We start from the raw sequence: 24,270 nt of genomic DNA, 5'->3' as shown, positions 1-24,270 counted from the left end.
TGGGACAGTGCACAGCTCGGGTGCCCGCGATAAAGAGGACCTCCTCAGGTGGAGGGATTGCTAAACACTTGGTGTCCTGAAGAAAGCGCTCTGTTCCTGGCCCAGCACTTCTGTTCTGGCTCAAACACTGACGCCCATGAATTTGGAAAAGGTGTAGGGAGGTTTGCAATAGGTCTGACCTGGGTGTGAATTGCAGTTCTGAGGCATGAAAGTTAGCCCACCCCCCATTTTCTCCTTCTTGGGCGTATTCATTCAGCAGTGAGGGAGTTATTCCTGCCTCAGTGGGTGTCAATAACTTATTTATTTATTTATATTTTATTGATTTTTTTTACAGAGAGGAGGAGAGAGGGATAGAGAGTTAGAAACATTGATGAGAGAGCAACACCGATCAGGTGCCTCTGCACACTCTGGGGATGTGCCCGCAACCAAGGTACATGCCCTTGACCGGAATCGAACCTGGGACCCTTCAGTCCGCTCTGTCCACTGAGCCAAACCGATTAAGCTCAATAATTTATTTTAAACTGGAGAATCCTGTTGTTGTTTTTTAATTAAAAATTTTAAAAAATGTTGTTGAGAGTATTACAGATGTCCCTCATTTTGTTTTTTCCATTGCTGGGAACCACACTCAGCATTTCAGCATCAAGCTGCCAGAACTTTCAACTGTATCTGTTAGCATCTAGGCTTTATATCCATTTATTTTGTGCATCTATATGCAAGATGTGTCCTCAGGTAATTGTTTGTTCACTTTATGCCATTTTGGCTTATGATGGTTTCATAGGAATAGCTCTACTTTTGGATTGCGGGGGAAGCCCATACTTTGTGCTGGAAACAAACAACACCCTCCAAATCTCAGCTCAACTAAAGATGGAATCCATTAGTAGCTAATTCTAAATTCTTTTCTAAACCTATTAGAACGTGATAAGAAGGTAAAAATTAATGGGTGTTAAAAAGCCTTTATTTTGGATTTGAGACTCTTTCCATAGTTATTTTGATGGAAACAAATTTTCATAATATGAACAACTGGTAAATTTATAACTATGCCAGATGATAAAAAAGGGGTAGAAGAAATTGATCCTTTTTGTATAGTTTGTTTCTTTGATTAATGTTTTCATTTATAGTTATCTATACCTTTCCTGTGAATCAGTTGAGCATTAAGAGATACAGTCATTCTCATGTTATTAAAACTATCAAAAAGAATTGTAAAATTCAGAAGATATATAGGTGTTGAAATGGCCTGTGATTTAGATTGTTTCTATATAAATATTGTTGTAGTCTGTCTAGGCCACCCTTCATTCGGTTAACAGTTAAATGGAGATTTCTCCTTCATTTTGAATGCTAAAGGTTAATTAACTGTTGAAGTACAGTATAGGCTTAGTGGCAGCCCCTTCTCTGTTCTAATAGTGAGGCTGGGTAGATAATGTCTCCACTAGTATATCATTTACTGTTCATATTATTTCTGTGATTTTAAAGAAATAACATATTCTTATAACAGAAGAATGAGACATATAATTAAAGTAATTGTGTTTTTTATTGAAGGATTAGCAGAAGGAATGCATAAAGAAGTGAAATTTATTTTTGTGACAAATATTTGTAAAGTGCCTACTATGTGGCACGTACTGTTGTAGGCGTTTGGGATGTATTAGAAAACAAAACATGAACATCTGTGCCCTTGAGGTGTTTTAGATGGCAGGCATGCTGTGGGCCAAGTTGAAAATGCAAGGTGGTCCAAATTCTTAAGTTGAGTTCTAACCTCCAGCATCTCAGAATGTGACCTTATTTGGAGACAGGGTCTTTATAGAGATAATAGAGTTAAAGTGAGGTAATTAGGATCAATTCTAATTCAACATATGATGTATGTTTTTTATAAAAACAGGGATTTTGGACACGGGAATATGTATAGAGGGAAGACGATGTGAATAGGCCAAAAGAAGATGAACTAAGGATAGAGGTCTTTGCAGCTCTCAGTAGGAACCAACTCTACTGACACCTTGATCTCAGAATTGTAACCTCTAGAACTGTGGGAGAAAAAATTTCTTGTTCAAGTCAAATAAATAAATAAATAAATAAATAAATAAATAAATAAAAAAAATAAAAAAAGAAAGTGCAAGGTGGGAGTTTTGTCAGGAGGCGTGGCAGCGGCAGTGCTCCCATCTGGCCACAAGGCAGCGGCCTCACACCGCGGAAAGGCACTGCTTCCCCTGGAGAGCCTGCAGTGTGGGCGGCATCCCTGACACTGAGTTTTGTGAGGTGGCCTGTGGTAGAACGGGCTGTATTTAACCCTGTCCCGTGGTCCCGTTAACTTACAGTGAGTGGTGTACAGCTATATAGAGTGAGAGATTATGAAATTACCATAATGAAAGTCTTTTGGGTGGTTAAATTAATTTCTACAGATTTTTACACGTGATAACATGGCTTGTAGAGTTGCAATTTCCTATTTTCATTATCATGTTTGAGTAATATACAGTTTAATAATAGAAGAAACATTTAAAAGTTAACTGCAAAGAATTTACGCTATCAATAATTTTACCTTACTTTCATTTTGTTTCCTTGTGACCAGTTTGTATTTCATACATAATTATAAGGAATATATACACATATATATTTTCATTTAGCATTGTTACGAAAGTCAACCATGCAGTTTTCCAAGCATAGCACTTGATTGATAGTTGTTTTCTTATGTGGCCAGGATTATGGGACAAAAGAAAGAATTCCAGTGAAAGTCATATGGCATACTACCGTACATCATAGAAGGGCAGAAAAGAAACTGATTTAAGTAAGAAGAAATAGTCGCATGTTACTTCATCTTAGTTTATAAGAAACGTGTTTTAAAAGAAGGTTTGCCAGCCAATTTCATAATCTCTGTCTGAATATTGAACTTTAGGTTTTACCTTCCTTCCAGGGTAAAGGGTCTCCGAAATGTAGACTCTCCAGAGCTTTCGGGATGCCCGTGTTATTCTTGGCAGGACCCCTGAGCTTCTTGTTTGGGCTTCTCCTTGCCTTCTCCCTGAGACCCCAGGGTCTCTTTCATCTGCTCATCATTGGAAGAAGTGTCTGGAAGCCACATTTCTCCTCTTTGTTGGAGTAATGTTCCATTTTCCAGGGGTCTGCTCCTGAGACTGGCACCACCCTCTGTTTTTCCACCCTTTAGTATTCCGATGGCTGCCTTCCCTCGATTGCTGTCATTGGTTGTGTGGATTTCATTTAGTTAGTGATGAGAGACCAGGCTCTTGTCCCAAAGCAGTTGTCCTCAAAGTCTGTGCCCAAACCAGCAGCATCAGCCTCACCTGGTCACTTGTAAGAAATGCAGTGTCTCCGGCCCAATTCGATCCTACTGAATCAGCAGCCTGTTTGAAGGAGTCCTCTCAAGTCTGAGAATCACTGCCCTTAGCTATCGCTACTTTAATCAGAGAAGTAACACCGTTAGCTCTGAGCACAGTTGCTCTCCCAATTTTGGTACATGTCAGCATAAAAACTGATGATTTCTCAGCCCTTGAAATCTAGGCAGTTAAAAATTTAAATTACGTATTTTTTTGATTTTTGAACGCCAGTATTTCTGCCCCATAATATTTCTATTTAAAGTGATAATACTTTTGACTTCAAATTTATTAACGTGGATGTCTTTTGGGACTTTTGTTGGCCGTTTGAATCATCGAATGAATATGGTGTAGAGGAAGTATTCCATAGTCGCCACCTTTCACTATGGCCTTTTCTCGTCCCCATCACCATTTCTCACTCCTCCATTGACTACCACTGCAGCTGTCTCACTGAGTCACTCTGCCCGTTGGTGAGACCAGTTTTGTGAATCAGCCCCGGCTGGCACTGTCTACCACTGAGCTGCCTTCTGCTTTTCTGGAACAGATACAAGTTTGTGCCATGAGACAGTCGGGCTTCTCAGCCCTGCCTCCAGTCCTTTAAATATACACTTTAGATCCTGAGTACAAGTTTGGCAGTAAAGTGAGGTCTTATAAACAGAAAACAAAAAAAGTGCTTTTTACTATGGGCTAAAAACTGGCAAATGTAAAAAGCAGGACTTTTAGAATATTGGTTATTCAAGGACTGGTTATGCAAATACTACCTAAGAAGTGAGTATAGATTTTCCTAATAGATCAGGTAAAATGGATGCTTAAGAGAGATTAGTGATTTGAAATACTAGGTATTTATGTCTATTTCTTGTAGATCTAGAAAGGAAGGAGCAAGAACTAGAGCAACTGAGAATGGATTGTGAGCACTTTAAAGCACGCCTGGAGACTGTGCAAGCCGACAGCGTGAAAGAGAAGAAGGTATGATGCTCACAGATCGCTGCTTGAAACACCAGCATTGTGTCTGTGTCTACTCAGCGGTGTTGGCGACTTGTTTTTCTAGCCTTTAAGCATCAGGAGATTGTATTTTTAAATGTATGTGTGTATGTATTTTGAATGGGTTGGAAAATAGTTGAACATTTGGATTTTATAACTGTTTATTGTGGAGATTATTTACTTGGTGCTTTTTAATAGTCACCGTTAATTTTTATGTTTAAAAGGCCATTCCTAAACATAAAAATTCATAATAAAAGTATTGAAGAAAAATATTGTACACATAATTTATAACCAGAGGTGATGTAGTAAATAAAATATTTGTAATTAATTTAGGGATCATTTACTGATATTTAAAATTAACCAATTTTATTTAATATTAGGGGAGACTAACAATATTTCTTGAAAATTACACATTAATTTTTACTTTTGGAATGGAAGAAATTTCTTCTTCTGTAAAATGAACTATTCTACCCCTCCTGGTAAAATTTGGAGCTTGAATATGCATTTTTTTAACACATATATTTTTATTGATTTCAGAGAGGAGAGGAAAGATGGAAACATCAATGAAGAGAGAGAAGCATTGTTTGGCTGCCTCCTGCACGCCCCACACTGGGGATTGAGCCTGAAACCTGGGCATGTGCCCTGACCAGGAATCTACCGTGACCTCTCCTGGTTCACAGGTTGATGCTCAACCACTGAGCCATGTCGGCTGGGCTTGAATGTATTTTTATTTTTGAATAGTAAAACAATAATTGTACTAGTAATAACTAGCTAGTGTGTATTGTTTACTGCATGCTGGCAGGTGGTCAGTGGCTGTCCATGCATCTCACTTGCTTCTCCCAGCACAGCTAGGGCAGCAGGTACTACTAACTTACAGGAATGACTCCTCCCTGTGTACAAAGTTTTATTTCATACTGTCTTCTCATGTGAAGGAATTCTGAATGTGCCTGTAAAGAGGTTTTCCAAAACGAGGGGAATTTTTATAGACTTTATATTGAGCAAGGAGAAAAGGTTAGAGAAAACGGTTTAGTCTTAAAACTGGGTTAGGTGGAACATCACATAGTGAAAGGTTACATTTTAGCTTTGCTGTATTCTGCGTAGATCATGATAAACTAAAATGGCAGTGTCTGGGCCTAAAGTATCATGGTCAGAAAGAAGTTGACCAATAGGCAAGAAGGAATTTGATCAATGTTAACAATGCAATTCATTGGTTCATTTCCTTCTTAAATTGCTGAGACATCCTTGTTGAAGCTTACATTGGAACAGAATCTTAGATTTTCTGTTTTTTTTTTAAGTTGAAAGCATAGGGAAAATGCATGTTTTGCTGGCATGTTAGCTGTAATGCTTAAAAATAAACCATTCTACTAATGCCAGTATAGAGGATGAAAGGGCCTTGGTAAAGCAGCTTCACATCACCAGCGTGTTGTTGTCTTCACAATGATCTTAGTTGAAGTGGGAATATTTTATTTTATTATTTATTTATTTGTTAATCCTTTTTTCCATTGATTTTTTTTTAGAGAGAGTGGAAGGGAGGAAGAGAAGGAGAGAAGGAAAGAAAGAGAGAGAAACATTAATATGAGAGACGCATCGATTGGTTGCCTCCCATATGCACCCTGCACACGCCCCAACCAGGACCGGGGATCGAATCTGCAACCCAAGTATGTGCCCTTGACTCAGATTCAAACATGAGACTCTAAGGTGCTCATTTGGGCTGACACTCTAACCACCGAGAAACATTGGCCAGGGCAGAAGTGGGGATATTTTAGGTTAAACTGTTTCCAGTGAAGTTTGCTGTTTAGTAGGCCCCCCAGTGTAATACAAGTTTGTGTAACAAGACCATGTCTCCTTGCTGTGGAGAACTGGCAGCTGCCTTTTCTGTGGTCTCTGTCCAGGTCTACACAGATCATGTGCCAGACTCTGGAAGCTTATTTTAGAGTTGAGGAGCCAGGAAAGAATCCAGAGGCTATCCTAAGTTAGAGTATTGCTAGTAAGTACTCCAGCGTGGATGAAAGTCGTTAGGGAAAGGTGGAAGGTACTGATTCCCGTATGAAAGAAGAGATCAGATAAAGAATGGACTCAAATTCATAAAGCAGTAGCACCCACCTGCCCTAGACTGGTGACTGGAACAAGGAAAACTTGGCTCCTGACCTCAGTTGAGATGTTTCCTTAGTGTGATTGAGTCAGATCAGTGGAGGAAGCCAGCTGGGCCTTGATGTGATCTATGAGACTGGCCCAGAGAGTCCTGGCAAAGCAGCCTTTGAACTCTGCAAGAGGAAGAGCCCAGCGTTTATGGTGTAGGTGAAACTGTCAGAGGGTAGCTGGGTGACTTTTTGAAGGACTGTGCTGTCACTGTAAGGTTAGAGGAGGCTTTCCACCTGCTGGCGGCCCTTTTTTAGTGCCTGGCTGGCTTTTCTGTGTGAAGTGATCGCAGACAATGTACAGTTCCCTGTGTTCTTGAGGAGTAGGCCTTTCAGTGGTTTACCTGTGGTTTCGTCCTCTCTGTGTGTTGCTTTGTTCTGGCATGCACCTTTCACAGTCAGTACACTAACAAGTGTGGACTGCCAAATTTTGTTATTGACATTTTTAATTTGGTAGGAAAGAATTACTACTTTTATGGTAATAAAAGGAAAGTTGTTGCAAACTTTGTACATTATTTCAGAAAACTTTTAAAAGAAAAACTAACTAATAGTATAGTTCAATTAAAATCAAAAATAACTTCAGAGTTTGAAGGAACCTGGAAAGTATTGTACTTGATACCCTGTTATGTATCAATATTCACTTTAAGTAAGCAAATATATCAGGGTTTGATTAATGTTTATTTTAAAACAGCTTTATTGAGCTATATTTTATATACCACAAAATTCATCTGTTATACAAGTATAGTTTGATGATTGTTAGTAAATTTATGCAGTTGTAAAACTATCACCCTAATCCAGTTTTTTTGGTAAAAAATTATTTTGAAATAATTACAGATTCATAGGAAGTTGCAAAAAGTCCAGGGAAGTTCCCTATATCTTCACACAGTTTCCCCCACTGGTAACATCTTGCATAACTACAGGACAAACTGAAAGCCAGGAAATTGACATTGATATAATCCCCAGAGTTTATGTAGGTTTCATCAGCATTACCTGGATTTGTTTGTATTTCCCCAATTTTGTATGCACTCATTTGTGTGTACGCCCATAGTTCTAGGCAGTTTTATCACATATATATATATATATATATATATATTTTTTTTTTTTTACAAATGAATATCTAGTTGTTTTAGCACCATTTTTTGAAAAGGCAATAATTTTTCCATTGAATTGCTTGGCATCTTTGTTAAAGTTGATTGCCATAAATGTCAGTGTTTCACTGATCTCTGTGTTCATTCTTATGCCAATCCAACACTGGTTTTATTTTTTATAGCTTTATGATAAGTTTTTGTTTTTGAAATCAGTGCTAGTCCTCTAACAGTTTTTCTTTTTCAAACTTTTTTTTTTTGCACTTCCATATCAGTTTTGGACTCAGATTATCAACTTGTAAAAAAAACAAACCACCTTCTGAAATTTTGATAGGGATTGTGTTGAATCTGTACATCAATTTTGGGGAGAATTACCAGTTTACCAATCTCAAGTCTTCAAGTCCATGAAAATGGTATATCTTTACATTTACAAGTTACCTTGGAGATATTTTGGGTTTCATTCCAGACGACTGCAAAAAGCCAGGCACACAAATATTTTGGTTTGCCAGTGCATATAAAAGTTGACACCATACTATAGTCTATTAAAGTGTGCACTAAGTAGCATTGCATATAAAATATCTACGTACCTTAACTAAAAATACTTCATTGCTAAAAAATGTAACTATCATCCATCAAAGCCTTCGGCTAAGTTGTAATCTTTTTTGCTGGTAGAGGGTCTTTTTAACTCATCTTCTGACTGATCAGGGTGTTTGTGACTATTTCTTAAAATGAGACAGCAATGAAATTTGCTGCATTGATTGACTCTTCCTTTCACAAATGATTTCTCTATAGTATGTGGTGGTGTTTGATAGCATTTTACCCACAGTAGAACTTCTCTCAAAATTGAAGTCAATCCTCTCAAAGCCTGCTACTGCCTTATCAACTATTAAAATCCTTTGTTGACATTTCTACAGTCTTCACAACATCTTCACCAGAAGTGGATTCCATCTCAAGAAACCATTTTCTTTTCTCTTTCATAAGAAGCAAATCCTCATTTGTTAAAGGTTTATCATCACAGTGCAGCATTTCAGTCATATCCTCAAGATCTAATTCTAGTTCTCTTGCTATTTCCACCATATCTGCAATTACTTCCTCCATTGAAGCCTTGAACCCCCCAAAGTCATCCATGAGGGTTGGAATCAATTTCCAAATTCCCATTCATATTGATATTTTGATCTCTTCCAATGAATCACACATGTCCTTAATGGCATTTGAATGGTGAATCCTTTCCAAAAGGTTTTCAATTTACTTTGCCCAGATCCGTCAGAGGAATCTCTATCGATAGTAGCCTTATGGAACGTTTCTTAAATCATAAGGCTTGAAAGTCTAAATTACTCCTGGACCCATGGGCTATAGAATGGATGTGTGTTAGTAGACATGAAAACAACATTTATCTCATTGTACATACCCATTACAGCTCATGAGTGACTGGAAGCACTGTCATTGAGCAGTGATATTTTGAAAGGAATCTTTTTCTAAGCAGTAGGTCTCAACAGTGAGCTTAAAATATTCAGTAAACCATACTGTAAATAGATGTGCTGTCATCCATCCTTTGTTGTTCCATTTATAAAGCACTGGCAGAGTCAATTTAGTATATTCTTAAGGGCCCTAGGATTTCCTTTTATTATTATTTTTATTAAATTTATTGGGGTGACATTGGTTAATATCATACAGGTTTCAGGTATGGGTTCCTGTGTTACAGGATCTGAATATTGCACTGTGTGCCCATCCCTCAAAGTCAAATCTTCTCCTGTCACCATATATTAGGGTCCCTTTTACCCCCACATCCCTTCCCTCTGGCAACCACCACACTGCTGTTGTGTCCATGAGTTTCAGTTTTATATCCCACATATGATTGAAATCATATGGTTCTTAGCTTTTTCTGATTGACTTATTTCACTTAGCATAATTTTCTCTCAGTTCATCCATGTTGTTGCAAATGGTAGTATTTTATCCTTTCTTATGGCTGAATAGTATTTCATTGTATATATGGACAACATCTTCTTTATCTAGTCCTCTATCGTAGGGCACTTTGGTTGTTTCCATGTCTTGGCCACCGTGAGTAATGCTACAGTGAACATGGGGTGCATATATCTTTTTGAATACATGTTTTCGAGTTTTTCAGGTATATATTCATGAGAAGGATTGTTGGGTCGTATGGTAGCTCTATTTTTTTTTAAATATATTTTTATTGATTTCAGAGAGGAAGGGAGAGGGAGAAAGAGAAACATCAATGATGAGTGAGAATCACTGACTGGCTGCCTCCTGCACACCCCCCACTGGGGATCGAGCCTGCAACCCAGGCATGTGCCCTTTGCTGGGATCAAACCTGGGACCCTTCAGTCCACAGACCGACGCTCTATCCATTGAGCCAAACCAGCTGAGGCTCTATTCTTAATTTTTTTGAGGAATGGCCAGCCTCTTTTCCATAGTAGTTGTATCAGCAGTGAATGAGGGTTCTCTTTTCTCCACAACCTCTCCAACACATTATTTGCCTTGTTGATAATGGCCACGCTAACAGGTGTGAGGTGGTATCTTGACCTCTCTGAAATCAATACAAATATATTTAAAAAATGTTTTAAAAAGTGTTGCTCTATATGTGGACTGCTGTTTGAGGTTGTCACTTTGCTCAGATGTCCTAGTTGGTGCTGGTCCTGGGTATAGACACTTCGGACCTGAGATGCCTAATGAGTTCATTTGATTTAAAGAAGATGAATTTGTGGCTCCACTGCTCCCTTTTCTCCCCTAGATGGAAAGCTTCTCGACTTTGATGGTATTTATAAACTCTAATGTAATAGGATGTTCTTTTCTAAGAGTGTTAATTTTGCCTCTAAATTTTATTTTTAAAATATGGATTATGGCTCTCTAAGGACTAGTTTTCATTTGCCAACTGTTTTCTATGATTCTGTATGCATTTATTTTCTTTAAAATATCTTTGAAAGAGAAAACATGAGATATTTTAAAGTTCAATGCTATTCATTTTTCTGATTTTGTTTTGATTTCAGGAGAAACTGGCTCTTCGCCAGCAGCTGAATGAAGCGAAGCAGCAACTCCTGCAGCAGGCAGAGTATTGCACAGAGATGGGGGCAGCAGCCTGCACTCTGCTCTGGGGCGTCTCCAGCAGTGAGGAGGTCGTCAAAGCCATTCTGGGAGGTGTAAGCATGGCTACTGGACCTTGTTGATTAATGCTCATGGGCTGGGAGGGTGCAGCATGGCTTACATCCATTTCTTTCATCAAATAATTTTGGAATTGAGGTGTGGGGTCCTCTGTAACCTGGTGCTGTGGGGGTATGTGAAATTAACGTATTAAGTTTGTTTAGGGACAGTGAGTAGGTTAGTTGACGCAGAGTGGAGGATTGTGTGGTAAAGTTGTGGGGAGAGAAGGCTTATAAGGTTGGGTGGAGTGTAATTTTGGAAGACCAGCAATGCAGGTTGATGATGCAGTCCAGGTGGGAGGACTGGATTCCTGAGCGTTGACTAAAAGAAGATGGGATAAGGGGAGAGTTTGGGGAAGGTTACCCTGACACAGAGTGAGTGTGGATTTGAGGGGGCAGGTTGGGGTCTACAGACTGGACATGAAGACGAATTAGAGTTGCAGTGGCTCAGGCTGGAGTGGGCTGGCTCTCTGTAGGGGGACGGAAGGGAAGGGGAGCCTGTGACTCAGGCCAGTGTGGTGACAGCGTGGACTCCACAGCTGACAGAATGAAAGGAACCAAGGAAGACTGAGTGACTCTGGGAAAATGGGATGTCATGAATGGAAATAAAAGTCACAAGGGGATGTTTGGTGGAAGGCCGGTAGTAAACTGCTCATCATTCTAAAAATCAAAATTGTACTTGCCTTTCAGGGGAAAGACTTTATTTTTTAAAGTTTATTGAGCTTTATTGAGGTGTAATTTATATACCATAAAGTTCACCCGTCTGTAAGTGTACAACTCAGTGGTGTTTAGCTGACTTCCATAGTAGCACAACACCACCACAACCTAGTCTTAGAGCATTTGTGTCACCCTTGAAGCTCCCTTGTGCCCTGGTTTTCAAACAGGTCCTCAGTGAAGTGCTGCAAAGGCTCTGTAAACTTGGAAATATTGTTATTTTTCTTTTTAAATCTTTATTGTTCAAAGTATTACATAGGTCCCCCCCCCCCATTAACCTCTTCCAGTCTGCTTCTTTATCTATCTTACATGTTGAGATTTCAGTTAAGACTTTATTTGAAAAGCAGTTTGCCGAAGGTTTGAAAACCCATACATGCCTTTCTAGTATATTGTTGGGTGAATTGATCCTGGTGCTCCATCATTGTGTAAATTTTGAGCTGTCTCCCATAAGTACTTTTATTTTACTCTTTGGGTTAGTCTTTAGGTAATTTTTCTAATACTTATATTTGTATCTAGTAAAGTAAAACCTTTTCCTTTCATCTTTTCAATAGAAACTTTTAATGAGGAATAGATTTTAAAATATTGCCTCTGTAAGTACCACCAAGGTCTTTTCTTATGTATCCTGCACTTTTAACATGTTTCACACTGGTATTTGTGAAGGGGCGTGATGCTCTCATTTCCAAACTTGCAGGATAAAGCTTTGAAGTTTTTCAACATCACTGGTCAGACAATGGAGAGTTTTGTGAAGTCACTGGATGGGGATGTCAAGGAGCTCGATTCTGATGAAAATCAGTTTGTTTTTGCTTTGGCTGGAATTGTGACAAGTAAGTAATTCTTTTAAGCATAGTGGCAGTTTTAAGTGTGTCCTAGAGCAGCGATTACAGTCAGGTGTCTGAGCATAAACCTCTCTCAGGAACTTTTTCAAATGCCATGTGGTTCTCACCCTGGAGACTCTGGTTCTGTGGATCTGGGATAGGTACCAGGTTGTGTGATTGTGCATATCATGCAGTTCATTCTGGTAAGTACGATATTGTTGAGTAAGCATGACTGGTCTTAGGAAGCATGGGATGAGTTTGCATGTTCAGTCTGTGCCTTTACTGAAGTCAGAACAAAACTATGTTGAGCTGCTTATTATTTGGAGTCATTGCCACTTTATTAATGTCTAGTCAAGTAAAAGCCTAAACTATTGCGGTTGTTGTGGTACAATAATTAAGGAATTCCAAAACCTAAACTGTCTCTTTAGTAAATTTCTCCCCAAAATTATACAGTTATGATAGAATTCTGTGGCAAAACTGCTGTACAGATAAAGCCAATCAATCACTGATCTCTTAGTGTATAGTAGGAGTAGTATGTACTAGTGAGGACCAAGGCTTTTTGCTCCAAAGTCAGTGAAATAGTTAAATAGATGCTACGATTTATTTTTTTATGTTGCTCTTTCATCTCTGCTGTGTATCTTAGGTTAATTCTTTGCCATTAAAGAGAGAGAGGACATTTTACTTTTCCTTGTGGCAATATCCTTCACCTACTAAATACAAATGAGGCAGGTCCTGTGTAGTCATTGTCCCTTCATAATTCCTTATGATCCTTCTTCTGGGGAGATGTTGAGACTTGTGGTCTTCAGGCCAGTCCTGGTTTATCCAGCATCTACTCTGCAGGACAGCAGGCATCATGCACTCTCATCCTGGCACCTTCTGCTGGAGGAGGCTTGCATTGCTGTACCTTTTCAAATTCTTTTAAGGTTTTTTGTTTCTGTTTTTTTTTTTTTTAACAGAAGGCATTTGTAAATTTGATGACTAGAGTTTTTGCTATTTGCAAGTGACGCCAAAGGTCTATGACATATGTGATTTGTCATTCTGCTGAGTTGTGAATTTGAGCGGCTTGAACTGCAGCTGGTGTGTAATGGTGAGACAGTTGGCCAGTGGGCAGAGCCAGCCTGTTGCCCAGCATACGAGTTCAATTTGGCTTTGTTTCTCCCTGCTTGGAGTGACTCACAGGAGCTGTCATAAAGAGTTGGAAAGTGGACACATATGTTTTTTTGCTTCCTCACTGATGAATTTTACTGGAGTATTACATACTATGGTGGTTTTATTAAAGCGCTGTTTTGGTGGTTTATGCATCTCTAACACTGAGAACACTGTTCTTGGGGAGTAGGCAGTACAGCAGAGACCTTGGTTAGCTGTCACACAGATCCTCTGCCTTCTAAAACAAGGATTCTTTTTAAAAATTTACATGCAATAAACTTACCTTTACACTTTTCCCCTCACCTTTTTGCAGTTCCTAAGTTTTGACAAATGTATATAGTCATGTGACCACCACAGTTGAGATGTGGAATAGTTCTATAACTTCCAACGTATCTCCTCAATATCTCCCCACCTTTTCCTTTTGTAGTCAACCACTCTGTCTACATCAGCCACAGGCAACTGCTGATCTGGCACTTTGTTAAAACTTTTAGTTGGATTTTTCTTGCTGGTTTGTCTGGTGTCCAGCATCTGCCCCAGGTAAGCAAGTGTCTGCCTCATATCTCTTCATGAGCCCCTGCCTTTTCCTATTTCTCATGTTAGTTGGTTGATCTCTGACCTTAGCTCCGATGTGTTCAAGAAAAGTTGTGATTTTGGAAATGACCGCCCCTGCCTTTTAAAGAATCAAGGTGTAACTCTTTCCAATTTAATGTATCCTAAAGAAAAACTGGAAGTCAAGGATTTATTGAAGTTGTTAGATTTCTTACTCATCCACAGTCACTGTCCTTAGTAATAGGTTAGTATAGTGAAGGGTCTGGATTTTCAGGCACAGCTAGTCCACTTCCCAGGTTATCAATTCTCTGGTTTTCTGTTCCTCATCTGACGTGCAATAGTAGTACCTGCTCTAATCACCTTACATGCTGTTGTAAATATTTACTGAACTATGGAGGTGATAGCACATTGTAAACCAAGCTGCTCTTCAACATAAGCATGTGATTCTTTTCAATAACTTGTGTAAGGGGACAAATGAAGAATGTAAAAGAAGATGGTAAATTGTCAGAATCCTGCAAAGATTAATTTGCTTACCATGCAAGTGGAAAAGCTATATTTAAAAAAAATTTTTTAAATTTATTTCAGAGAGAGGAAGGGAGAGGCAGAGGGAGAGAGAGATAGAAACATCAAGGATGAGAAAGAATTTTTGATTGACTGCCTCATGCAAGCCCCCTACTGGGGATTGAGCTCACAACGTTGGCATGTGCCCTGACCAGGAATTGAACTGTGACCTCCTTGTTCATGGGTTGACACTCAACCACTGAGTCACACCAGCTGGCAGAAAACTTATTTTTCTAATTGTTTCTTTTGCTTTTTGTTTACTTGCAAGTTATAATTACACTACTTGCCTTTTTATTCTGGGTTTATTCATTCAAACAATATTAGATAGTGATTTCAGAATACAAATTATTTTTTGACTGTTGATAATATATGGGCATGACTAAGATCCAGCTTATCTTTCATGGATATAATTGTTCCACAAAGTCAATAGAGTACCCTCATGTCAATGATCATCATTCCTGTGAGGAACATTTGCAACTACAGTGGAAGAGCTGCTGTGCAAGAGACACCCTGTGGAGCAAGACTTGCTTCAGTGGGGCTTTGGTGCTCACCGAGTCTGCCCCTTGAGTGTGTTGCTCATGGATGTGTAGAGTTGTAATCTGGTATGGTCTGATGCTGTCCACTGTGTGCATTGGCTCTGGGGCTTCCTGGAAAGTGCAAAGTCAGCCACTGTCTGGGCCACCCACAGCAGCTACAGAGTGATCTGCAGATTGCTGCTACTTGTATTAGGCTTGGAAGTGCCCAGGCAAGGCCCAGTTGTGAAGCAAGGTGGGCTGGTGCAGGTGCTGGGTCTTGGGCTTCTTATTGATATGTTTGTGCCACACTGATGCCAGTTGCTGCTTGTTTGAGAGATTTTATAAAGGTCTGAAGCCTGAGCTGGAACAGGCCATGCATATGGAAAAGCCCCTGCAAACAGCTTGGGTTGGGCTGCAAATTGATGGGGCAGGGTGGAGTAAACAGTGTGGGCCACGTTGATGGAATCTCAGTTTTGCAATGGGGAAGGTCCCAGCACAGGAACAGTGACCCATGTGAGCACCCCCATCTTGGAGAAAGTCGGCCCAAGTTCCTGCCCCAGTGCCAGACAATCCACTTCCTCCCTGTATGTCCCTGAATCCCCCAAAGCCGCCACCCAGTGCTGGAGCTCAGAGGAAGCAGGACTGTGTAAGTTCTTATGCTGGCCCTTTAAGAGGAACTGCCTGGGACTGTAGCAATCTCCCTGTTACTCAGCCACAATCCCCTCTGGTTTTTACAGCCAACGTTATGTGGAATTCTCTTCCCAGTTCTGGGCTGGTGGGGTCTGGTGTGGGGCTGGGACCCCTTGCTCCTCACAGGAGGCCTCTACAGCCAGATATCCCTCCAGATTAAAAAAAACACACCACACCAGCCCGTTCTGTGCCTTCGCCCCCCCTACTAGTCTCAGTGTATTTTCTTCTTTACTTCTCTAATTGTAGGACTTCTATTCAGCCAGATTTCAGGCAGTTCTGAATGATGGTTGTTCTGTATTTTAGTTGGAATTTTGATGTGTTTGTTGGAGGCAGTGAGTACCAGCATTTACCTACGCCACCAACTTGGTTCTCCATTGCCCCATCTTCTGTTTGGACCCTGACTGCCCACAGCTGTCAATCAGGGTTCTGGAGCAAGGCATCCACTTGCTGTCCTATGGTTGGCTGCAGTCATATTTAGATTCCAGTGCTCTGTTCCACTATCAAGGTGTTTGCTATTCACAAAGCGCATTACTCACTGAGTAACTGTTGTGGTTGTCAGTTCTTTCTGGGTTGTCACTCTGTGGACAACACCATTTTTTAATGCCTCACTGGCTATTTTGTTAGGAGAAAGACAGCAAGGAATACTCTGTCATTGAGAAACTTTTCTAGAGTCTGAAGTTACAGAGATTTTGAACTTGGTTTTGTCTTTCTGTTGCAGATGTTGCTGCCATAGCATGTGGTCGTGAATTCCTGGTTAACTCCAGCCGGGTGCTCTTGGACACCATACTGCAACTTCTGGGAGACTTGAAGCCAGGACAGTGCACCAAACTCAAAGTGTACGGTGGACAGTATTAAAGAGTTAATGTTTGTTTACAAATTAGTCAGAATTTGCTGTTTGGCCCTCCTTTTCATATAAACACAATTAATTTGACTGTGGTTCTAGAAAAAATAGAAGGAACAAATGCCTGCAGAATTCAGGGATGCAGTCTATTCAATACTATTTTAGAAAAATAATATAAACAAAAGGAATGTTCTCACTTTAGAGCAATCAGTGAGTCCCAGATGCAATCATGTGATACTTGAGGGTTATATTAATGACCTCAAAATGAACTTAAATAAGTGTTTGTTATGGCAGCATCTCACTTCCAACTACCAAAATCAGTCTTTATTTACTACTGTTGTGTAACAAAATACCACCAACTTAGGGGCTAAAACAGTATCTCCTTCACAGTTCTATAAATCAGAAGTCTGAGTGGGCTTGACTGGTTCTCCAGCTAGGGCCTCACAGGGCCAAAGTAAAGGCATTGTCTGGGCCGGGCTTTTTTCTAGAGACTCAGGGCAAGATGCTTCCAGGTGCATTCAGATTGCTGGCGGAATCCAGTTCCTTGCCTTTGTAGAACTGAGGTCCTTGGGTGTCACTTTCAGCTTCCAGGGCTGGAAGATTTCCTTATCACATGACCCCACCTTACCTTTAAGTTGCAGTAGTTCACTGAATCCCTCTTAGATTTTGATGGGTTTAGATTAGGCATAACTGGGTAGACTCCCTTTGATCAATTCAGAGTCTGCTGGTTAGTAATTTAATTATATCTGCAGAGTCTCTCTGTCCTGTAACTTACCAAGGTGTGATATTCTGTGCATAGTCCCTGCAATTAGGGCAGGAAATTGTGGACTGCTGTTCACACCATTCATTTCTAGTGTTGCTTTTCTTTTTGGAGCATTTTTTATAATAGCTTCTTTAAAGTCTTTGTCAATGATTTCCAACATTTGTGTCATCTTAGCCTTGATGTCTCTTTTTTTTTTAATTTAAGTTAATTGTTTAAAGTATTACATATGTTTCCTTTTTCCCCCATTGACCTCTCCCCAGCCATTCCCACCCCCCAGCACATGCCCTCACCCCCTCCCCTACTGTCTGTGTCCATGGGTTATGCTTATATGCGTGTATACAAGTCTTTTGGTTGATCTCTCACCCCCTGCCTTCCCTCTGAGGTTGGATGGTCTGTTTGATAATTCTGGATCTATTTTTGTTCATCAGTTTATGTTGTTCATTATATTCCACAAATGAGTGAGATCATATGATATTTATCTTTCTCCAACTGGCTTATTCCACTTAGCGTAATGCTCTTCAGGTCCATCCATGCTGTTGCAAATGGTAAGAGTTCCTTCTTTTTTACAGCAGCGTAGTATTCCATTGTGTAGATGTACCACTGTTTTTTAATCCACTCATCTGGTGATGGGCACTTAGGCTGTTTCTAGATCTTAGTTATTGTAAATTGTGCTGCTATGAACATAGGGGTGCATATATTCTTTCTGATTGGTGTTTCTGATTTCTTGTGATATATCTAGAAGTGGGATTACTGGGTCAAATGGGAGTTCCATTTTTACTTTTTGGAGGAAACTCCATATTGTTTTCCACTGTGGCTGCACCAGTCTGCATTCCTACCAGCAGTGCAGGAGGGTTCCTTTTTCTCAGCATCCTCTCTAGCACTTGTCGTTTGTTGATTTGTTGATGACAGGTGTGAGATGGTACCTCATTGTCGTTTTGATTTGCATCTCTCGGATGATTAGTAACTTTGAGCATGTTTTCATATGTCTCTTGGCCTTTTGTATGTCCTCTTTCGAAAAGTGTCTATATAGGCCCTTTTATGATTGGATTGTTTATCTTCCTTTTGTTAAGTTGTATGAGTTCCCTATAAATTTTGGAGATTAAACCCTTATCGGATATAACATTGGCAAATATGTTCTCCCATGCAGTGGGCTCTCTTGTTGTTTTGTTGATGGTTTCTTTTGCTGTGCAGAAACATCGATCAGCTGCCTCCTGCACACTCCCCACTGGGGATGTGCCCGCAACCAAGGTACATGCCCTTGACCGGAATCGAACCCAGGACCCTTGAGTCCACAGGCTGATGCTCTATCCACTGAGCCAAACCGGTTTTACCCACAAACACCAGGATGCTTGTGCAGGACCATGGCAGCAGCCGTGCTGGTGATAGTTCTCACCGGGAAATTATCTATACCTCTACCAGCTGGAGAATAGATAGATTGTGAACAGTTAATATGTTAGGACACATCAGTGAAAATACGTTAGAACTGTACAAATCAACGTGGAAAACAGCTCACTGTGGTATGGGAAATTATATTCAGTATGCTGCTGCTGATACATGTCAGGTTCTGTACATGTTTTGTAAAAGTTCATGGAAATGCATGACTGTTTTCCATATCAAATGGTGATAGTGGTACCCACATCCCTGAAGTAGGTGTTCAGAATTCACAAAGAGGATTTGACTATGGTGATAAGATATTTTTTTCTTAACCAGGGAGGTAAGTATGTATTGTTCTTTATACCCGTGTGCCTTCAGTGTTACATAGTAGAAAAAAATCTATGGGTATTTGTTTAGAATTACATATGGCATTGACATCATAGATTTTTAGGTTCTAATTTGGTTGGGGCAGGGGCACAGAATCTAAAACAACATGGTAAATAGTTAATAACTGTGCTGCTCTTTCAAAATCGGTAGGCCTCCAGCTGCAGATTTCTGTCATGTGGTCTGAAGTGTGTGATTGCTCTGCCAGTTGCTTCTCTATCTCATAACATCTGCAGTTTTCTGTAAGGATTTTATTGCTTGTTGTTCCTTAGAATTACTTGATGGTGCTAATTTGGCTACTGATGTGTAGTTTTTGTTTCTGGTGGAGGGGGCAGCACAATCGTGCCCTTTTGTTTATTGCTGGTGTGTTTTGAAGTACTGGATGTGTTTATTCTTTGTTTTAATTTCTTTTAAGAAGAATTAGGCAGTTCGGTTGAGTCACTTTTACTTTTAGTGACTCAGCCTTGTAGTCAGACTGTCAGCAGGGCTTTCTGGTTTCTTGCTGGGAGAACCTGTTCTGTCCCAGGCCTGGTGTATCCAGGGGAAGGGAGTGCCCTTTTACTGAAGGAGAGTTACTTGTGAAGCTTCTGTAGCATTTTAGGTTTGCCAATTTCTTTATTTTGATTTTGGGCTCTAGCCCTGCCTGCACTTTGAAAATGCCTCGGGCACACGATGGGAGTCTGTCTCCGTTTGTTTGCCCTGCTGCAGTTCCCGGCTTTATTTTAGCCTTGTTTTCAGGTATTTTATAATAAATGTCAGGTGTCTCTAAAATTCTCAAGACTGCAGAGCCTGGGAAGTTGTTCATTTGGAACCCGTTGATCTGCGTATAGGCTTGTGGTAGGAAGGAAGCAGGGTTTGCCTGTCTTTTCTGTCACTGGAAGGGGAAATCTGACTCCTAGTACTTTGGAAATGACATTTGCCTTTAGTATCTCAGTACTAGAAGAGGGAATTGAGTGGCCAGTCTCTTTTGACTTGACAATTGGACACTTGATATTTATAAAATACTTTTGGTTGGAATAGAAATGTTGGAAGAGAAGCACATGCAAGGAAAACTCATTCTGGATTTGTTGTTTACTAAGTCTTGTGTGACCTTGGAGAAGTCTCTGGTCTTCTGTGAGATACAGCCTCGCAGTGATGTGGGGTCTCACATGGCACCATGGTCATCACAATTACATTTGCTCCATCTTGACTCCTTAAGGAGGGCTGACTTTGACCAAATGCGAAATTTTAAAGATATTCAATTTGTGAGTAATTTTTATTTTATTACTAGGGGCCCAGTGCACAAATTCGTGCACCTTGAAAGGAACTGTGGGCTGCGAGGCTGCAGTGGGCACAGGGGTGGGTCTTGGCCCATCCTCCGCACCCCCGCCCAGCCCCTCCCGCCGCAGCCCCTCTGGTTCTCTGTAAGCCAGCAGCCCCGCACCCGCTGCCACTGCTCCTACTCACAGATGGCGCGGAGCCATTGGGGCCAGCACCAGCAGCTGGTGTGAGTGGGGCCAGTGCCTCAGCGGGTGCGAGCGGTGGCTGCTGCCCTGATCGCCCCTCAGGAGCATTGGGAGGTGGAGGAGCCTTCAGGGGCAATTGTGGCCAGCGCCAGGCGCCAGCAGCGGGTGCAAGCGGCAGCTCCTGCGCCAGCAGCGGGTGCACATGCTGGGTGGGACCATGGCACGCGGGAGCAAAGAATTTTCAGTAAGCACCAGAGACTCGCCCTTATGACAGCATCCGGCACTCTGCTTGGCCTGGCACCCCTGCTCACCTGCTCCACCATCCTGCCGTGGCTGATGCCTGCCATGTTCTGCGTGCTCTCCCTGGTGGTCAGCGCATGTCATAGCGGCTATTGTTCGGTTCCGCCATTTGGTCTATTTGCCTTTTATTATATAGGATTATTATTTTAAATCCTCACCTGAGGGTATTTTCCCACTGATTTTTAGAGAGAGTGGAAGAAAGAGGGAAAGATGGAGAGAAATATTGATGTGAGAGAAGCACATTGATTGGTTGCCTCCTGCATGTGCCCCAACCAGGGCCTGGGCTGGGGAGAAGACTGAAACCAAAGTACATGCCCTTGACCGGAATCGAATCTGGGACCCTTCGGCCGACCCTCTATCCACTGAGCCAGCCGGCTAGGGTGTGAGTCATTTTTAACATCTTAAAATTAAATGGAGTCATTGGAGACTTTCAAGTGGACACATTTTCTGGAGTTTGCTCCATATTGCAGTTATCACTCAGATGTTAACTTTGCCAGTTAAGATCTAGAGAAGACTGTCTTGTGGTATTTTCATGTTCTAAAGCAGGGGTTCGCAAACTTTTTCGGTAGAGAGCCAGATAGAGAATATTTTAGGCTCTGTGGGCCAAAGGATCTCTGTTGTGATGACTCATTCCTGCTCTTGTGGTGTGAAAGCAGCATAGACAATACACTTAATTTTAAAGAATTCCAGTCATGTGTTGATGATCTAAAGTAGGAACTTTTCTCCCGGGATATTGGATTAGAGACCTCAGAAAATTTTAGTGAAGGTGCTGAATTTTCCTCATGAGTATGACATTTGAATAGCCCTTAATAACTCATTAAATAGATTAGTAGTGAATAGATTTTGCTTATGTGTAAAAATTGTCAGGAAAACTTGAAAGGATTGCCATTTTGGCTCATGTTGTGGCCTATGAGGAGAGTGAGGATCATAATGAGAACTGGGCGCTATTCCCTTGAGGTGCTGGTGGTGGTGTCTGCCTGGATGCCAGCCCTGCCTGCACTTTGAAAATGCCATGGGAGCACAAGGGGAGCGATTGCTGTGTGTTTGCCTGCTGCAGCTCCAGGCCTTTGGGAATCACTCACTTTCCACGTTTACACTGAGCACTCACTGTGTCCCAGTTGGTGCCATCCCATATGGCTGTAAAGACGAACAAGCCATGGGGCTGGCTTTTGATAAACAAAGTTTAGGGGGAAACAGTTGTTTCAACAGAAAACTGGAAAGCATGTTTCCTGGCACGTGTATATGCATGCCCTGTCGTTTATTGTCCGTCCCATTTTAATGGATTCAGTCACAATTACTGATTTTCCTTTTGCTGAGGGCAGCATTATGTCATGGCATGGCACTGTGACTGTCCCATCTTTATCTGAAATGTTGATATATTGCTAATTGTGGAGTTCCTTGCAGTAGATTTGATTTTTTAAAATTTTGCATTGTAGCACTAGCAGTTTGGCTCAGTGGATAGAGTGTTGGCCTACGGACTGAAGGATCCCAGGTTCGATTCCCGGTCAAGGGCATTTACCGCGGTTGCATGCAGGAGACCGCCAATCAATGTGTCTCTCTCAAATTGATGTTTCTCTTTCTGTGTCTCTCCCCCTCCTTTTTCTCTCTGTAAATATCAGTGGAAAAATATCCTCGAATGAGGGTTAAAAAAATTTTTTTTTGCATTGCAGTATTATTTGCAAATCTTGATTACTGAGCATTTTGGCACTCCTTAAATTTGCGCCCCAAACAAGTGCCTTACTCTGCTCACCTCATGTGGCCTTGCTAGTAAAATATTCGATTGTACGTTGGACATTGCAGAAGATACATTGTGGACTCTGGACTCTGGTGTCTTTTCCTGAAAAGAATTGATGTTTGTCATTGCAGGTAGTTAGCTTTACCTGACTCCTCAACTCTGGCTCTCCTGAGGTGGCCACCAACCAAACCCCACACCTCCTTGTGGGGTGCCAGCTGTCCTCTTCCCTGGCGCCTGGTGTTAGTCTCCTACTGGTGCAGTGCGAAGTTGGCCATGACCTGGGCCGATTTTGTGTTTTGTGCTTCCCTTGTTCTGGGATTGGCCTTGCAGGGCTTCCTCCTTCCTAGCTTCGCTATTTGCTGCCATTTCTTTAGCTCTATTTTCTGTGTAGTATTTCTCTTTTCCCATGTGTCAGTTGCTCTTGAGTTTTACAGTTTGATTATTATAGTTTGCATTTTTTTAAGTTCTACTGGATTCTTTTTTGAAGTGCCTGGTCATTTCTTTTTTTTTTTTTTCTCACCCAATTCTGACTTTATTTACAACTGGTCATTTCTAATACTCAGTAGATCTTTGATCATGTTTTTAATTTTTTAAAAAAATATATTTTAGCCGAAACCGATTTGGCTCAGTGGATAGAGCGTCGGCCTGCGGACTGAAAGGTCCCAGGTTCCATTCCGGTCAAGGGCATGTACCTGGGTTGCGGGCATATCCCCAGTAGGAGATGTGCAGGAGGCAGCTGATCGATGTTTTTCTCATCGATGTTTCTAACTCTCTCTGTCCCTTCCTCTCTGTAAAAAATCAATAAAATATATTAAAAAATATATATATATATTTTATTGATTTTTTTTTTTACAGAGAGGAAGGGAGAGCAATAGTTAGGAACATCGATGAGCGAGAAACATCGATCAGCCACCTCCTGCACACCCACCACTGGGGATGTGCCCGCAGCCAAGATACATGCCCTTGACCGGAATCGAACTTGGGACCCTTCAGTCCGCAGGCCAACGCTCTATCCACTGAGCCAAACCGGTTAGGGCTTTAATTTTTAAAAAAAATTATTTATACCTATTAAACATAATCGTTTTTTCTATACTGCAATTGATACCTCTAGTATATGACCTTTTACTAGAAGTAAAAATAAAAATTCTGGCTCTCATTGGTTCTTTGTACTGTTACTTATAATATCATTTTTCATTATTTTATTTTTATTTTTTAAAAATGTTTTTATTGATTTTTAGAGAAAGAGGAAGGGAGAGGAGAGAGAGAAACATTGATGTGAGAGAGAAACATCCATCAGCTGCCTCCTGCATGTTCCCTACAGGGGATCGAGGCCTCAAACCGGGCACATGTCCTGACCCGGAATCTAACCAGCACCCTTTTGTTGTTGTTGCATGGGATGATGCTCAACCAACTGAGCCAAACTGGCCAGGGGATGTTTTTATTTTTATTTCGAACTCACATTTGTTAGTATTGTTTTTTTGGGAATTATTTGAAGACCAGGTTGAGGGCCCTTTAAGAGAATGTTTGTTTACTTTGGCCAGGCAGTCGAAGGAGCTCCTATCCCTGGTCTCTTTGTGTTAAAGTTATTGGCTGTGGATTTTCAGACTGTACAAAAGTATGGCCATAGGTCACGCTTGAAAGTTAACTTTCTCCTGGCTTTCTGCAGGGGCCTGTGATCTGAATCTGTCTTGTGTTGGTCTGAGGCTGCCTGTCTGCATGAAGCCACTAATACTTAAGCTCTGCAATTCTGAAATCTATCATCTTT

General features: G+C 40.9%; 1 protein-coding gene across 1 annotated transcript in view; it reads left to right on the top strand.

Annotated features, from left to right (window-relative positions):
- HSF2BP (heat shock transcription factor 2 binding protein) overlaps window positions 1-24,270 on the top strand; it is a gene marked incomplete at its 5' end in the record, with an annotated part of 66,343 nt that overhangs the window by 8,900 nt on the left and 33,173 nt on the right. Inside the window, 4 exons of the mRNA XM_081087957.1 lie at window positions 4,177-4,280; window positions 10,524-10,673; window positions 12,079-12,211; window positions 16,382-16,499. Coding sequence (XP_080944083.1) covers window positions 4,177-4,280; window positions 10,524-10,673; window positions 12,079-12,211; window positions 16,382-16,499 — 505 coding nt within the window. The remainder of the gene's footprint in view (window positions 1-4,176; window positions 4,281-10,523; window positions 10,674-12,078; window positions 12,212-16,381; window positions 16,500-24,270) is intronic.

This window comes from Myotis nattereri, assembly GCF_964212035.1.
Source record: "Myotis nattereri genome assembly, chromosome: 3".
NCBI lineage: Eukaryota > Metazoa > Chordata > Mammalia > Chiroptera > Vespertilionidae > Myotis > Myotis nattereri.
Note: the sequence above shows the minus strand (reverse complement) of the source record. Positions and strands in the feature narration are given on the sequence as shown.